Below are 16,902 nucleotides of genomic sequence, written 5' to 3'. Positions count from 1 at the left end.
TGGTAACATAATTACTAGCAATGTTGTCCATGCAGATGGCCACTGTCCTGTTTGCCAGAGGTTTCTGCAAATCTTTGTCAAAATGTCTACAGTTGGCTCACCACCATTTGGTATGAGTTCTGATGGAATGTTGTCGATTCTTGGAGACTTTCCGGTCTTAGCTGAGTTAATTGCTGCCTCGACCTCTTCTCTGAGGATAGGGTAGTCACTTTTCCCTGGGTCGGGGTTCTTAAGGAATTATTAAACAAACAATACATAACCACACACAGTGACATATTGAAGATTTCAGGTCTGATTTAGAGATTGGCATAGACTGGGTGATGGTTGCAGTCTACAGTCCACTCCACCTTTGAGGGGAAAAACGGTCAATTCATTGCATGCAAACAGGAAATAAAAAAACTCACAGGAATCATTACCAAACCTCAGTCATGTTGCTATAGGTGTGATCATTGGACTTGTTTTGATCTTCACCCCCTTTGATTTTTTTCCTTGGAGAAGAAAAGAAAAAGTCACATTTTTTACTCAGTCTGGCACAGGGTTGGGTAGTGACAGAATACATGCAACAGTTTTATTTATTGAGGATACAAAAAATGTAATTGTATTCCGTTACAGTTACAGGAAAAAAGACGTAATCAAATTACAGGGACATTTCGTTAAATTAAGGATTATTTTGCAGGATTTAAATTTTATCTAAAATTATATTTTCATATACATAATCCGCCAAACGATGAATTGTTTATTATCATTTCAATCAATAACACGAGAGCAGTGGTTTCAAACTCAATTTACATCTGAAAATAAGCTCAAGGAAGAATACAAGTGACTAAAATACTTTATTTTTCTTTTCATCTTTTTACCCAATCTAACACAATTTCTTTCTTACCTATAGCAGCAAGATAAAGGAAAATTTGCGTAAGTTATGTAAAAAAATTGCAAATTTCTTGACCTATTAGTATTTTTTCAAATGGACGTCAACATAACATAATTCATGTATTTTCCCTCATTTTTAAATACATGTTGTTTTTCTATTTTTTTACTACTACTACAAGGCACTAAATAATGCACAGTGAAACTTTAAACCTTCATATTAAGGCGGGGGCCTCAAACTATTATCCCATGGGCCACAATTGGACCTTAGGCCACGAGTTTTAGACACCTACACTAGCGACACAGGGAAGAGGCGCGCGCGTCGTAGTAATATCCGTATCTGTTGTGCAGATCTTACAGACGGCAAACTTATCCAGCACTGCATGTTTGTCAAACTGTATTGCAGGTAAAATAACTTCTCTAGTGTCTGTATTTTATGCGTCCTTCAATGTAGCACTCATTTTGTTGAATTGGGGTAAGCCCGCAGTTTCGTGAGGGCAGCGCAGTTGCATGCTAGTGATGCACTCAGAGACATTTAGTAAATATAATAGTCTTTTTTTCTATTTAGCAGTTAATTGGTGTTCAAAATAGCAACACGACCACTCTATTGTTATATCGTGAGAATGTTTTACTTAGCCTAGTCAACCTGAATATTGTCATTGTTTGGCATCCTCACTTTATATAAGTAAAATTTGAACTTGGACACATGAAATCCCAGAGTTTGTTGGAAATGTAGAATGGGAACACTTGGTGTGTTTGAAACAATATTGGGTTCTCAATGTCCGTTTAATGTGAACTGATCAGAGTATTTTTTGTCTGCCATGTGAAAGGGAACGTTTTATTTTTGCTTAGTAAACTATACTCAGGAAAGATCGGCAGCGTTCTGAGGTCATGAGATCGAACCTTCATGTGTGGAGTTTGCATGTTCTCCCTGTGCTTGCGTGGGTTTCCTCCGGGCACTCTGGTTTCCTCCCACATTCCAAAAACATGCTATGTCAGCTTAATTGGCCAGTTACAATTGTCCCTCGGAGTGAGTGAGTGAGTGAGTGAGTTGTCTCAGTGTGCCTTGCGACTGACTGGCAACCAGTTCAGGGTGTCCCCTGCCCACTGCCCGAAGTTAGCTCGGATGGGCTCCAGCACCCCCGTGACCCTACTGAGGATAAGCGGTACAGATAATGGATGGATGGAAACTACAGTAAGTGGTTACAATTTAAGCATTTTTTAAGGACAACAAGCAGCTCAGTAGCCTAGATGGTAGTGTGCCCGCTTTGAGACTGGGAGGTCGCTGGTTCGCGCCTCGACCGAGACATACCTAATTGGTATAATGGCGGCGCCCTCTGGCTGCGGCTGCATCGACTCGCTACAACGGGTCAGGTGTATCGACATTTTGTTCTGTGTACATTGTTACAAAGAATGACAATACAAAGGAAATTATTATTATTATTATTATAACAACCTGACTTAATTTCCTCCAATTTATTTTCAAGGTTACATTGTTCATTTGTCTTGAAAAGAATGGTAATTTTATTTATATTCTATTTATTTTGTCCTTTTGTTTTTAGCAAATTTGGTGTAATCCAAAAGTAAATGAAAGTAATCAAGTAACATTACCGCAATATTATGGTATTAGGATTACGTTACCTATCGGTTTACATTTGTAAAGTAACACTCCCAACCCTGGCCAGACATAACAAAGATTGAAATGAGAATGGTGACGTTTTAACCTGGTTGCTGTGACAGTATGAAGAGATTCAACGTGTTTGCGTGGATGCTCTGAGCCAGGCACGTCTCTTGAGCTACCCCTGGTGGCAAAACAACAGTATATCATCCTTTTGAGTTCTTCAGTTCTCATACATAGGTGCAAAATCCTAAAAAGTAGTACTGTACTTTGAATATTGGGGTGCGTCATTCGAGTTGCCCTCAAAAAGTAGAGAGTACTTTTTTTCTTCTCTCAATTAGATATGTATTGAATATTCCCGACTGAGTTCAAAGAGACCCTATTTTTCTTCCACCGCACCTATTTTATCATACTTTTAGCAAAGCTGTTTGAGGCAGAACACATTGGGTAGGATGAATGAAGGCACGCAGGGGGGGTGGTGGGTAGGCTGGTCCTTTAATCTCGTCCCCACAGTTCTTTTGTCAGTGTAGCATGACAATGGTAAAAGTAAGAAAAGGCATGTTTCAAATACAGTCCACAAGCCAAATCCAACACCACACCCCCCGAAAAAAAAAGAACAATTTGTTGATTTGAGCGTGTCTAAGAAATTCACGTGCTTGCACGCGCAACTTAAGGAGCTTGAGAGAGGCTGCCAGAAAATAGTGGCAGCAAGTAAAGTCTGAATTTCTATGCAGCACCTTTGAAATGGACAACATTGTCTCATTTGGCAGATGGGATAGCATGTTCAATTCTCAAATAAAATAGACTGTTTAAATGAGCGCAATTATATACTATATTAACCAATTGTCATTTTGAGTATCTTTTTACTGTTTTTCTCCCTTAAAATAACTTTATTGATTGAAAAGAAATAAAATGAAAATGTTATAGTACAGTGGATGTTACTTTTTTTTTTTTAATATACCGAGACCCCTTTCTACTTTGCGCTTAAGCTACTCCTCCGGACGAAAAAATAAATGAAAAATAAAGATCGGATAAGAAAACAATAGATGGTCATTCAGAGGACTTAGATTAAATTTCCCCTTCTCCTGGGTGGTCCTGGTCCCCTTTGACGTGTTTTTGACAATGCAACCTTTGAAAAGTGGATAATACAGCTTTGTAGAAAATAAACAAGTGCTGTAAAAATATATGTATTGCAAAACGGCTCTCAAGGGTTCAGTTATATAGACGCTGCCCTAGTTACGAACGAGATTACGGACGATAGTTGAATTTGATCGTAAGTTGCTTCAGTGCTTTATTTTGTATGTTTAAGGTTTATATAAGTATGTTTAAGGCTTGTACAAGTAACCAGTATTTTTTGTACGAAAAAGTAAACATTTCATAAAATAAAATGCTCTATAAAGATAAATACGGTGACGTTTAATTTACTTTTGGAAGATGCGCTTCAAGAGGTCCTCCTCCGTGGTACAAAGTGGCCGAAAAAAAGCATTTTGTCAACCGCATCAAGCTTTCTTATTCCACTTTTGTTTAAAAAAAAAAAACGGTTCGCCACTTCTTTACACTGTAAACCAACCATATTGAATGGATGCACGAGATATTAAACAATAAAAACGTCAAAGGTCTTCGTACTTGTAGTACTGTATGTTTACACATAAATTAGGATGAGGAAGCCGGATTTCTTCTTCAGGGTGGATGCTGGGTGACCTCTACAGCGCCACCTCACGCCGGTAGCGGCGGAAAGACGCACTACAGTAATGTCCTCTACTCGAAAAAAGGTGCACACAATACAAAATCTAACTCACAGCGATGTCTGTATATTTTTCGACATCCCGAGAAAATGTTTTCGTTTATCGTAAGTCGAATGTTCGTAAGTAGGGGAGCGTCTGTATATCCAACAAGATTTTTTAAATGTTTTCTCTTACCATTTCTTTATCATCACTATTGCAAGAAGAAGGAGCATCAGGACCACTCCGGCTGCTATAATAATGTAAGCGTAAAGCATTTTTCCTGTAGTTGAAAACAAAATTCAATCTTGTCAAAATTCAAACGAATAATCCAACCAGATGAAAAACAATTTTCAATACTGTCAACAGGGAACTCGATGGCGACACTGGCGCTGCCCAGACTGTTGTTAGCCACGCAGTAGACCGATTCGAAAGGAAGCCGAGCCTGCAGAGTTGCGATGGTGACTGAGTCATGGAGCTCCAAGTCGGGCCTTAGAAGGACTCCGTCAGGCAGCAAGAAGTAGACCCTGCTTGGAGGTTTGGACTCTGCAATGCACACACACTTGACCATTTCCCTTTCAGTGGTGCAGGATGAGATGTTCTTAATCTCCGGGGAATCTAAACAAAAAAAGGGGAAAACTTACTAAAATGAGAGCTACTGCACAGTGAAACCATCACAAATGTGATTTCCTCTTTATTGATTTCATGAAAGCTTTTGACACTGTTGGTCATATCATATTACCGTATTCTCTTCATTATTGACCAGTGTTAAGCACGTAACTTTAAACAAAGTAATTAGTTCGTTACTCACTACTTCTTCCAAAAAGTTAGTAACTGAACTACTGAAATGAAATGAAATGATCTGCATTTATATAGCGCTTTTCAAGTCAATGACTTCCCAAAGCGCTTTACAGTGTGCTTCACATTTCCCAATAGCGGCCGTGCAGCCATGTAAGGCGCTAACCTGCTTATTAGGGGTAATTGGGGGTTCAATGTCTTACCCAAGGACACTTACGACATGTAACACGGACAAGCCGGGATTCGAACTGGGATCCCTTAATCCTAAGAAGATCGCTCCACCTCCTGAGCTACTGCCGCCCCCACTACTACTCTAAAGTATAAGTAACTAGTTACAAGTGTAAGTTAATATTACCTTTACCTTACCTTCTGCTAGTTCCCAGAGCCAGGACTAAACAGGGTGAAGCTGCGTTTTAATACCATGCAGCTAAACTCTGGAATAGTCTTCCTGATGACGTCAGATAGGCGTCTACTCTGACAGTGTTTAAGTCCAGGCTGAAAACAGCTCTGTTCAACTCCGCACTCTTCACTTTTACTTTGTTTTAATTCATTGATTTTATTATGTTTTATCTGTGGTTTTAATGCATTTTAAAAACTACATTTTAAATTTTCAACGTCTTTTCTTCTATGTTTGAACTGTAATTGTGTCTCTTTGCCATTTCTGTAAAGCACTTTGAATTGCCTTGTGAGTGAATTGTGCTATACAAATAAATTCAGATTCAGATTCAGATCTACTTTATTGTCATTCTAGTACACGTGTATACAGAACGAAATGTCGATGCATCTGACCCCCACAGTTTCCTTGAATGTACAGATATAAATAATGTTGTATTGTATTTTGGCTACGTGTAGTATTTTACCATAGTGCAAGAAGAGTAGCTAACCAGATGTGCAATATGGGCAGTCAGGTTAACAAGTCAGGTACACAGTAACATTAACACTGTAACAATAACGCTGTAATTACAATAGTGCAGAGAGCAATGTGCAAGGAGTGGCAAGCTATAAAAAAAACTGCCAGTAGTGCAAAAGTCAGATTAGCAGCCGTTTAGATGTAAGTTAACTATATGTTAGATTGACCATTTAACCATAAACTTGCCTTGCCTACTTTAAACAGAAGTTGTTGTATGTCAAAGAAATTGACATTCTCTGAGCAGTATTCGATTCTCTTGAACAGAGAACAGACTAGCAGTTGTGTTATTAAAACGTGTCATATGGATTGTAACTCACCGCCAATAGATTTATCCTACACTTAAAGTGCAACAAAAATAAATTACCAATGTCGTAAGATAACAATCAGCAGTAAACAGATTGAAGTAAGTCATTAAATCTAACTCAAATGGTCCATTGTAGAGATGGGAATTCCACCTCCTTTTAGAGAACCAGCTTTTTTGGCTCTGTTTATGAAAAAAAAACTATTGGCTTTTCAGGTTGTTTTTGTTGTTTAATCCATATATTATCTTTTTTATGCATTTTTTATGAATGACTTAAAAGGGGAAAAAATAAAGCAAGTTAACACTTAATCGTTAAAACAGAAAAAATCAGGAAACATAAATGAAAACCTTTATAAACAAAAAGATAAAATACAAGGGCAGCACGGCGGCGCAGTGATAAGCGCGTGTGTGGCACAGTTCTGAGGTCATGAGATCGAACCTCCAGTGTGGAGTTTGCATGTTCTCCCCATGCTTGCGTGGGTTTCCTCCGGGCACTCCGGTTTCCTTCCACATTCCAAAAACATTCATCAATTGGCTGGTCCAAATTGTCCCTAGGTGTAAATGAGCAAGCGAATGGTCTGTCCCTGTGTGCCCTGCGACTGGCTGGCAACCAGTTCAGGGTGTCCCCTGCCCACTGCCCAAAGATAGCTGGCTCCATAGCTCCAGCACCCCCGCGACCCTACTGAGGATAAACGGTGAAGATAATGGATAGATAAATAAAATACAAAACAATTTTAACCTCTTTTATACTCAACAAATTCAAAGTTAACATCACAGAATACCTGAAAAATGCATTTTGAGTCCAGTCACAAGAGAAAAATAGTGTTTTCAAGGGAACCATCTCTCGAATAGTGAATAGACGGCTCCCACCTCCAACAGCCCATCGAGCCGAACTTGCCTTTTTCTTTCTGCGCATTAGTAAATACTGTATTCATAATCGCTATCCAACTATATGGTAGTCGCTATTTTGAATGGTGATATGATTCGAAAAGAGGTGACGTAAACAACTCAGCTTTATTTAAGGTAACATACCGGTTTTGACCGTCAGTAATGATAACGCCGTTGTAACGGCAGAAAAAAATAAAAAGTTGGATTACACCGTTACTGAAAACACAACGCCGTTACATACATGTGTTATTTATAACAGCGTTATTCACAACACTGCTATTGACCCTATGCACGTGATGTCACGTAGCATTCCACAGACCAAAAATAATCGACTTTGGCCTGGACGGATCTATTGACACTAACAAAGATGAACAAAAATGGCAGTCAGAATGAGCCCCAATCCTCTTAAGTAACTGCGGTAGGGATACACATTTTAAGTGGTTTATTAATATTGATATTTGACATAGGCTCTGTCATTATTATTATTTCATTGATTTTATCAAATCAATAAACATCACACATTGAAATACAATAAGCTGAAGAAATACTGGGGTTTATGTTGCATTTTGTTTTAAAATATATGGTGTGGCTCTCTCCCCCCACCAAAAATATATATAAAAATATTTTTGCTGTTTTGGCTATTTGGTTCAAAAAGGTTCCCGACCCTTGAATTAAACCTAACCTACAGCTTCGTGTTAGCCTAGCTACATTTTTTTCTGCTTACAATCAGCTTCAGTGCGACCACTGTGTTAGACGGGGTAATACCGGTGTGCTTGCTTTGTTTGAAAATGTTGGCAACGGACAGCATTTAACCAAATACTTTGAGCTGTCAATTAAGGACAGACATCACGGTTATAAGACGCTTCTGTTTTTTGGGAGGGCACAAGAGGTTTTCTTCTTCTGAGAGAGAGCGTGACAAAAAATAATGGTAGCGCACTTGCACTACCAAGTTTAATGTAATTGATCTGACACATCATTGGGTTTAAATTCACAGGGGCTTGGTTATTTCTTCTATACCAGGGGTCAGGAACCTATGGCTCGCGAGCCATATATGGCTCTTTCTATGAATATCTATGGCTCAGAGACAAATTTGATTGCATGCAAAATTTCTCCTTCTTGTTCGAAATTTGAGTTATTCATCCTATTCAGGTACACGCAAATCCAATCCAAAGCTATATATCAAATGTTACTTCGCAGTATATATAGGGCACGTTTTTCACTACAATTTACAGTCAAGGTGTCACACAAAAAAGGGGGGGAAAAAACTCGTTTTGGCTGTACAACGCTAAAGAATCCTTTATATAAAAGTTCACTATATAATCTGTGTTCAGTGTTCAGATACCTTATGATGAATCCACAGAACACACTGTAAATACGCCAAAACACCGGAAGAGAACTTAGTCTTTTGATTGGGTGAGTGGGAGGGATGGGTGGAGCCATGCAAAAAGCGCAAGCACTCCCTCCCATCTCTCGCCCTACGCCATCTGCGCCAAAAGTGAGCTCATCAGGCTCCCTATTTGCAGAATGTTGTGACGTTTTTACACAATAACTGCTTGCATCTGGTTTTGAAACCAATATGTATGAAAAAAAAGGGTCAAAAGGAGTTAAACCGATCTTGAGTAATTGCAAGAAAGAGACAAGTTTAAAGTGGTATGTTTGTTGATTTTGGGACAGGGGCTCTGGCATTATTCTCTTTTCATATTTTTTTATCAAATCATCAAAAATAAATGTGCTGAAGGCTAAGCTTTTGTCTGGGGTGCGGGTTTAGCAATTTTGTAAATTTGTCTCATAATATATGGTGTGGCTCTTTCCCAAAATAAAATTAATATTTTTTGCTTTTATGGCTCTTTGAGTCAAAAAGGTTCCCGACCCCTGTTCTATACTGTTCTGTGTTCAATAATGTTACTTTGACTGGAGCCCTTTGGATCACAGCTAACAAACACGTATGGTTATCAGAGTACAAAAACTAGCTCATAACAGCCCACTTAACTCCCAATCAACAAAGCTATGTACAGTGCAGCCAAGAGCTAGTTAGCTAACGTGGAATGTCCGAGTGTATTGGCTCGACTATGCGCACTGTGAGTGGCTCATCTTGTTTAAGGGCGGGGCTTAGGTAACAGTCGAAATGTGATTGTTTTGAGTTTTTTTTTTAATTCTCACAAAATCTGTGTTTAATTAATGTTTCACTATCAATGTGCTCGCATGTTGTCTGCTGGCCGTAGCTTCAGCTAAATCACCTAGTGTTGAAGATGATTGCAGTCGTGCACAGACGCCCTGACTTTTGTATTGTTTTGTTAACTGAATGCAGGCAATAAACCGAGTGACTGTGAACCTTGTGTCACGCATGATTAAGGGTCGTTACACTTAACCATTCGTCAATTGTTTATCAAAGTTGTTGATTTATAATCCATTGTAACCTTGTATTTGATAAACACGGGGGACAAATGTCAATCAATTAACTGTTGACTTACATGCCACATCAAGCTGTACAGGTGAGGATGTTGCTTTTCCCAGGGTGTTAATAGCCGTGCAGTACAAGGCCCTTGTGTGTCTGGAAACGTTAGCCATAATGAAAACGCCCCCCTCGTGGAGGCGGGTGCCATCTTCACTATGCCACTCGTACCCGTTCGCAGGAGGGTTTGCATCGCAGCTGCACTTCAGATAAACAGCTTCACCCTCCTTCACGTTAGAGTTGTACTCAACGTCGACGTTCACGGGGGCATCTGCGGAGGAGGACTTCAAAAATCTACTGGGGGTGTGCAAACATTTCTATTCATTTTTTAAATGTGAATAGGTAAAAGTAATTTAAATGATTTAAAAGCACAAAAATTGTATGGATATTGATATGAATCATAGTTTTAGTTGTGATTATATTTAACACTATCGTTCAAAAGTTTGGGGGTCACGCAGACAATTTTGTGTTTCTATGAAAGAGTCACACTATTATTTATCAAATGAGCTATCCGCTCTCTATGTTTTTTACCTGAATGGATCTCCTTTAGTTGGACTATCATCTAGGAGTCGCCTCTTCACGGTAGATGTTGAAACAAATGTTTTGCAGGTACTATTCGACCAAGTTTCTAGTTGAGGACCTGTAAGGCATCTACTTCTCAATCTAAAAACTCTAATGTATCTGTCATCCTGCAAAAAAATTTTCTACTCTAGCTAGAGCCTGTTTGTGCTGTTCTCTGAATGGAGTATGACACACTAGGGCTAATCAATATCACGATGTGATGTCGAGCAATTGTATAATCGCAAGACACTGCTTTTTCCCCCCAAGGATTTATAGAAAGCAACCCTAACAAAGCTCCCCAGAAGAGGGTACTGTTTACTAAGTTTAACCCCTTAATAATCTTGTAAAATTCGCCTAAAATCCCAATCCCAGACATACCCAAAATAAATTGAATACTTCTGTTAAACTGTTTGGAGAATCTTGCAATTTTGGTCTCTTTTGAAAGGTAACCGTCTGAAGTTTTGTCCCCAACAATCAAGTACTAACATTGAGTAATCTAAATTGGAACACACAGATACAAAAGGTTTTATTTTTTATGCAATCACATGCCTGCAGCTGAGAGTAGAATGGGCATCTTAGCTGGAAAACCGCTGGGACGATAGCACAAACCCTTACCTGGACCCAGGTGAAAGTTGATCACAATTCGAAAAACTAAACTTTGGTAATCCTCAGTTTAGTGGTACTTGATACTCGACTAGTTGAAAGAAAGGTCCGTTTTATAGCTTTTCTAACCAGTTAAACTGTTTTCAGCTATGCGAACCCCATAGCACAAGACTACTAATCATCAAAACGGCTTCTCATGCAACTAGCTAACACAATGTATTAGTACAGGGGTGTCAAACTCATTTTAACTCGGGGGCCACACGATAGAACAAACGTTCTGTCGGGGGCCGGACTAGTAGATTAAAGAGAAAGAAAAGAAAGAAAACAGATAAAGAAACAAAAGAAAGAGGGAGGCAAAAGGAGAAAGGGCGGGACAAAGAAAGAAAAAGAGAGAGCGGGAGAGAGCGTGAGAAACAAAAGAGAGAGAAAATCATGAGAGACGGGGAAAAGAAAGGGAGAGGAAGAATGAAATCCAAAGGAAATAAAAAGACAGAGGGAGAGAAAAGAGAAAAGAAAGCGCAAAGGTTAGGAAGAGAGAAAGAGAAAAGAGAGAAAAGGAAGTTAGAGCAAAAGAAGTTAAAAAGAGACCGAGAGAGAAAGAAACAAAGAGCAACAAAGGAAGAGAAAAAGAGAGACACAAAGAGTGAAAGAGACAGAGAGTGGGAAAAAAGGGGTGGAAAAGAGAGCGAGAGAAAGAGAGAGAGGGAGAGAAAAAGAAATACAAGTACAGTGTCTTTGTTCGAGGCACCTGGCTTTGGCAACATCAAGTGGACATATTTCAACCTGCAGCTTGTTTTTCTCTTGCGCTTCTCTGAGTGTTGTCTCGCGGGCCTGATCTGGCCCGCGGGCCGCCTGTTTGACACCTGTGTACTAGTAGAACGCTGGAATGCTGGTTGCTGGAAATGGGCCTCTCAACACCTATTGCTTTAAAAAGCAGATATTTGCCAATAAAATATTCATTGAGCACATTAACAATGCAGGAAGTGTATTTCTGATTAATATCATGTTATCTTCATAGAAATAAAACTGGTGCTTTTCCTTTACAAATATGGACATTTCGAAGCGAACCTTAACTTTTGAACGGTAGTGTATTTACAATGCAAAAAAAAAAAAATCTGTCAGAAATTGAATTAAAATCAAATTCAAATGAAACTGTTCCATGGTACCGAAAAGGACGCCGACCAATGGTCTATTGCAGGGGTCTCCAACCTTTGTCAAGCAGAGAGCTAGTTTTTGTTCCTAATCAGGGCAGAGGGCCCCCAGTTTGAAAGTAAATTTCCAAAATAGCAACTTAGCTCGTTGGCTTCCTAAATAGCTAAAAAGGTAGCTTGATAGTTATCTGGAAAGGAAAACACGTCAAAAACTAAAAGGGAATTAAATAGCTAGCTGAACAAATACATGTCAATCCAAACAACCAGATATAAAGCTCAAAACAAAATTGGATAGTTAGCTAAAAAAGAGGCCACAATTTAGCTTGATAATGAACAAAAAAAGGTCAAATGTTAGCTAGATAGCATGCAAAAAATGTGAAAAGCTAGCCAGATAGCTTGCTAAACAGCTAAAAAGGTAGAAAGATAGCTGGCTATGAAACTGAAAAGATAGCCAGATAGCTGGCCAAAAAAAAAACACATTTTTCTCATATGCTTTGTAAATTGGAATTAGGTTTGTTATATTTACTGTGAAACACATTAATAAAAAGAGGAATATATACATTCATGCAATGCACACATAAATTATCATTCCTGTCTCTCAATTAATTGTCTAAAAATAATTGTCAATAATTGAATCCATATTTTTGTCCGTGAAGCCTATTTAACAGTAATTTATTCATTCGAAATTTGAAAATAACAACTTATGTTATTACTATGTTTTTACAGAATAACATCAATGAGTGCAGTCTTTCTATGTGGCAAAATCTGCATGAACCTTCGTGGTCTGCAAGAAGAGAAGTAGACCAGTAATTGCTGTCAATGTCTGCTACCATCATCAACATTAGTCCCAAAATATATGGGATCAAAGAACAACAGTCAACCACATGTCCAGGAGAGCCAAACCCACCGCAGGTGAACATCAACCAGCTGCGGCAAGAGCTTAAAATGCTTGGGCTGTAGTTCAAATTGGCAAGGGAGGAGGAGAGGGTCGGTCTGGCAGAACTCCGTAGCATGGTAAGGAAAAAAACTCACCACCCTACGTCGAGCAGAGTAGCAATGGAGGAGAGGAAAGGAGAGAGCCAGGAGACAGGCAGCCTTCATCTCAATTCCCTTCGGTTTCACCACGAAGATCCCAGATAAGTAGTGTCCATCTCTTCTGCACCGCCTCCTACAGTGACAGTGCAAAAGAGGAAGACCTTGGACCAAGCAGAACCTTGATAAACCAACCAGAACTCATCATGGCATTAAACACCGAAGGTCCAAATTTTAAAGAAGTTGAGGTAGTTGTCAAGGCACCCAGATCCAATTCATTACAACGCCCTAGTGGACTGCCATATTTAGTTTACAAGAGGTGCCCCACACTCCTGAAGCAGCTATGCAGGATCCTCAGGGTCATCTGGTAGAGGGGGAGTTTGCCCAGCAGTGGAGACATGCACAGGGTGTATGGATTCCAAAGGAGGGGAGCTCCAGTACGATCGAGCAATTCAGAATAGTCTGTCTCCTCAGCGTCTAAAGCAAAATATTTTTCTTTGTAGCTGACCAGTGCATAACAGAGCTCCTCCTGAGGAATTCATACATTGACACCACTCCGTAGAAGGGATGGGTCCCAAAGCTCCCAGGATGCATTGAGCGTACAGGAGCGGTCACCCTGCTGATCCGGGAGCCACGGGAGGGGTAAGGAGACCTGGCAGTCCTTTGGCTTGACCTCGCTAATGCCCATTAGTTTAAGTTTCACGGGGCAAGTATGCTCCATAAACTCGTGTCACATACTATAACATTTCAGCCAAAGGTAATTCTCAATGTTCCCATAAGGGTTTTTACAGAAAAAAATCACATGTGAAATACACAATATTATAAAACAGCACAATTGCAGAGGCTACAGGTGGTCACATGTCTGACCTCTGGCAATTGAAAGTCGACCTAGGGAAACACTTCAAGTTTCCAGAGAACATCGCGATGACCACACCCAGGCCTGACTTTTCCCTGTATCAGTATCAACAGGGCAAGTGGTCCTGCTGGAATTGACTGTTCCCTGGGAAAACAGGAGGGTGGAGGCTTTTGAAAGAAAGAAAGCCAAGTACGAGAAACTGGCAGACGATTGCCGACGCAGGGGATGGAAGACCCAGTGCAATCCCATAGAGGTTGAGTGCAGAGGATTTCCCGGTCAGCTTCTCATCAGGGCACTCAAGATGCTTGGAGTGAAGGGACTGCAAAACAGGTTAGCCATCAGGAACATCACTGACGCAACACAGAAGGCATTCACATGGATGTAGATTAAGCGGGACGACATGTGGTTACAGGCTCTTAAGACACAAGCTGTGACTTGACCAACCCCGGCGGGGTCCCCTGTGCGAGAGTGTCTGATGTGAGACCCGAAACACCCAGTGAACCCAGGCATCAACACCGATGATGTGTCTTAAGTTGTACCAAAAGTGTGTATTAGAACTATTACTATTTTATTATCAGGTTAGTTATTAAACTATGATTTAACATACTCAGTCTACCGATAAAAAAATAATTTCACTAGATAATCACAAAGACCCAGCATTGCTGAGCTTTTTTCCACCTCAACTGTCCTCGGGGGGGCACCCTGGTGCCTGCAGGCACTACGTTGGAGACCCCTGGTCTAATGCATAAAACGGTTGTGTTGGTTGCGGGTAAGGGTCTGATAAAATTTTTGTACATGTTTTGTGTGAAAAAATACTATCCTAAAAAGAGTAAAATTTTCACTAGGCATGAATGTAAAATTTGAACCTTTCGCTTACATTTGACGTTTATGATTGTGGATGCCTTCAAACTCTTCCCGCCTTTGAATGTGACATGGCAGAGCAAATGCGTGTTGTTTTTGGCATGGAGTGGATGAAAAGTCAGTGTGGACGTAGATTCCCACTGGCCATTTTTCAAAGGTCGCGTCTGATATTGTTGATTCCCCAAATGACTCCAGAGGATGACGGGAGGAGATGCAGGACATGAGTGAGCCACAGAGCATGAAGCCATCACAACTGGACGACGCATATCTTCTGTCACTGTTAAATTAATTGAATTTTGCTTACCTGGGAGAAAAGAACAAATAACACAAGCTTGACACTGAGGCTGCAGTTACACGAAAAAACAGAGATGGCAGACACGAGGAAAAAAAGCTAAGAATATCAGCAATGCATCTTTATCGGATATTTTATTGGTGTTAATTTTTATTGTACTCTGACCTATTTAACTATTAGATTTATTATTATTGGCCCACTAGACGTCGCTGTATTCTTTCGTGCCACAGAAAATGTTTGCTAAAAGAACAACAGAAGACAAAATACGCCTGGTGCTAAAATAGGCACTTTATTCATTTTGAAAAGAAGTGAAATAAGTAAATGAAAAAGAAATTCAACGAAAATAAAAAGGACAAAAAAGAAAAGGGAAAATTGAAAAAAAGTACAACTCAAAAATTAAAAAAATAATGAAAAAGAGAGAGAAAACTGCATTTTTAAAATGTTTTTTGTATTTTTAATTCCTTTCTTTTCATCAATTTTCCACTTTTTGCTTTCTTTTCCTCTACTTCTCTTTTTCTTCCCGCTTTTTTTTGCCTTCTTTTTCTCATGTATTTTTATTGCGTTAAAAAAATCCCTTCTTTTTGTCTTTATTTAAGAAAGGGTGGGTCAAAACTGGAAGAAAAAGGGTGCGATTTGCAGGATTTCAATTTTTGTTGTTTGCAACCTTGCTTGGATTCATTTTTTGGTTGCACTACAGTACACATGACAGCAACATCTAGTGGACAAATATAAAACACTGTCCCTTTAAGAACAACGTTTTTTTTTTTTATTAGTGCTGTTTTTGTGGAAAATCCCATTTGGCGAAACTTTGCCCAGATCCTGGCTTCAGCGCCCTCACCTCAATTCATGTTGAGACCCCTGATGGAGATGTTGAACAAAAACGCTTCTACTTACGTATAATTTCAATGGTGACGGTGTTTTCCAGGTAAGAGAACTTTTGAAATCCTTGCATCTCAACTCTGAAATGAAAAGGTCCTTGGTCGCTTTTTTGAAGAGGGTCGATTTTTAGCGAGCAGTCTCTTTGTCTGACGTCCCCCACCAGTTCAGTTCGCCCTTGATACAGCTGCTTAATTTTTGATCCGTCGGGGTGATAGATGAGGTGATTATCCGCCTCCAACCAAAGCCCCGTAAATCCCTCGACAGCCTTTTGTGGATCAGGATAACTAAAAGAGCAGGGGATCACTACGCAGGATCCGAGAAGTCCCTCCACCGAAGATGGCACTTGGATGGTCCAAGAAGAGTCCACACCGCAAAGGACTGCAATCAAATATTACACGTCAAAGCTAGTTTTCGGTATTTTCGGGAAAAGAAATGAGAAGTGATGCAATACCTTGATAAAAAAACAGAAAAAGGAGAGAAGTGTTTTTAGTGTCCATTGTGTCCTCTTAGGGATTGTGATGTACAAAGTCAGTCCTGAAGGTCTCCGGAACATGGACAGCCTCCCGCAGGACGATGATGACTTTATTCCACTTGCAATACGTCCAACCACGTGAAACAAAAAATCACAAGGGGCCATAATAGGTTCAGAGCTTTGGGGGTGGGCAAAGTACGACCCGCCAAACAAACAAAAAAAAATATTTTATGTATATATATATATATATATATATATATATATATATATATATATATATATATATATATATATATATATATTAGTATATAGTAAACAACTTATCCCCATTGTCTTGTTGTGTGTCTGCAACAAAAATACTAGAAAATTACTACAAAACTAAATATTAAATGTATTTCCTGAAACAGGTTTAACATTTTATTTTACACTACAAAAATACAACTACAGTCATACCAAAAATACTTAAGAAATACTACAAAGATAGCAGTATGGAAATACTTCAAAATGAAAAATAAAAATACAAAAATGCAACAAAAACAGGACTACAGTAACATTACGATACAAAACTTCTGTTTTTATGACAGAAATACTACAAATATACTACTATGGAAATATTACAACAGAAATACTCTACTACAAA

The 16,902-nt window shown here is 39.3% G+C and overlaps 1 protein-coding gene across 1 annotated transcript; it reads right to left on the bottom strand.

Moving 5' to 3' along the window:
* Positions 1–296: 296 nt before the first annotated feature.
* Positions 297–16,381, bottom strand: LOC148371539 (sialic acid-binding Ig-like lectin 14). Its single transcript, XM_088327698.1, has 9 exons — positions 16,242–16,381; positions 15,806–16,168; positions 14,636–14,923; positions 9,575–9,826; positions 4,567–4,824; positions 4,405–4,489; positions 2,592–2,669; positions 422–488; positions 297–347 (listed from the first exon to the last, which is right to left on the bottom strand). Exons 1-9 carry the CDS (start codon positions 16,285–16,287, stop codon positions 297–299), a joined length of 1,488 nt encoding a protein of 495 aa, XP_088183824.1. The 5' UTR covers positions 16,288–16,381.
* Between the last annotated feature and the right edge of the window lie 521 nt (positions 16,382–16,902).

Source organism: Urocampus carinirostris, chromosome 2, assembly GCF_059441175.1.
Source record: "Urocampus carinirostris isolate Australia breed hairy pipefish chromosome 2, RoL_Ucar_1.0, whole genome shotgun sequence".
In the NCBI taxonomy this organism is placed as follows: domain Eukaryota; kingdom Metazoa; phylum Chordata; class Actinopteri; order Syngnathiformes; family Syngnathidae; genus Urocampus; species Urocampus carinirostris.
Note: the sequence above shows the minus strand (reverse complement) of the source record. Positions and strands in the feature narration are given on the sequence as shown.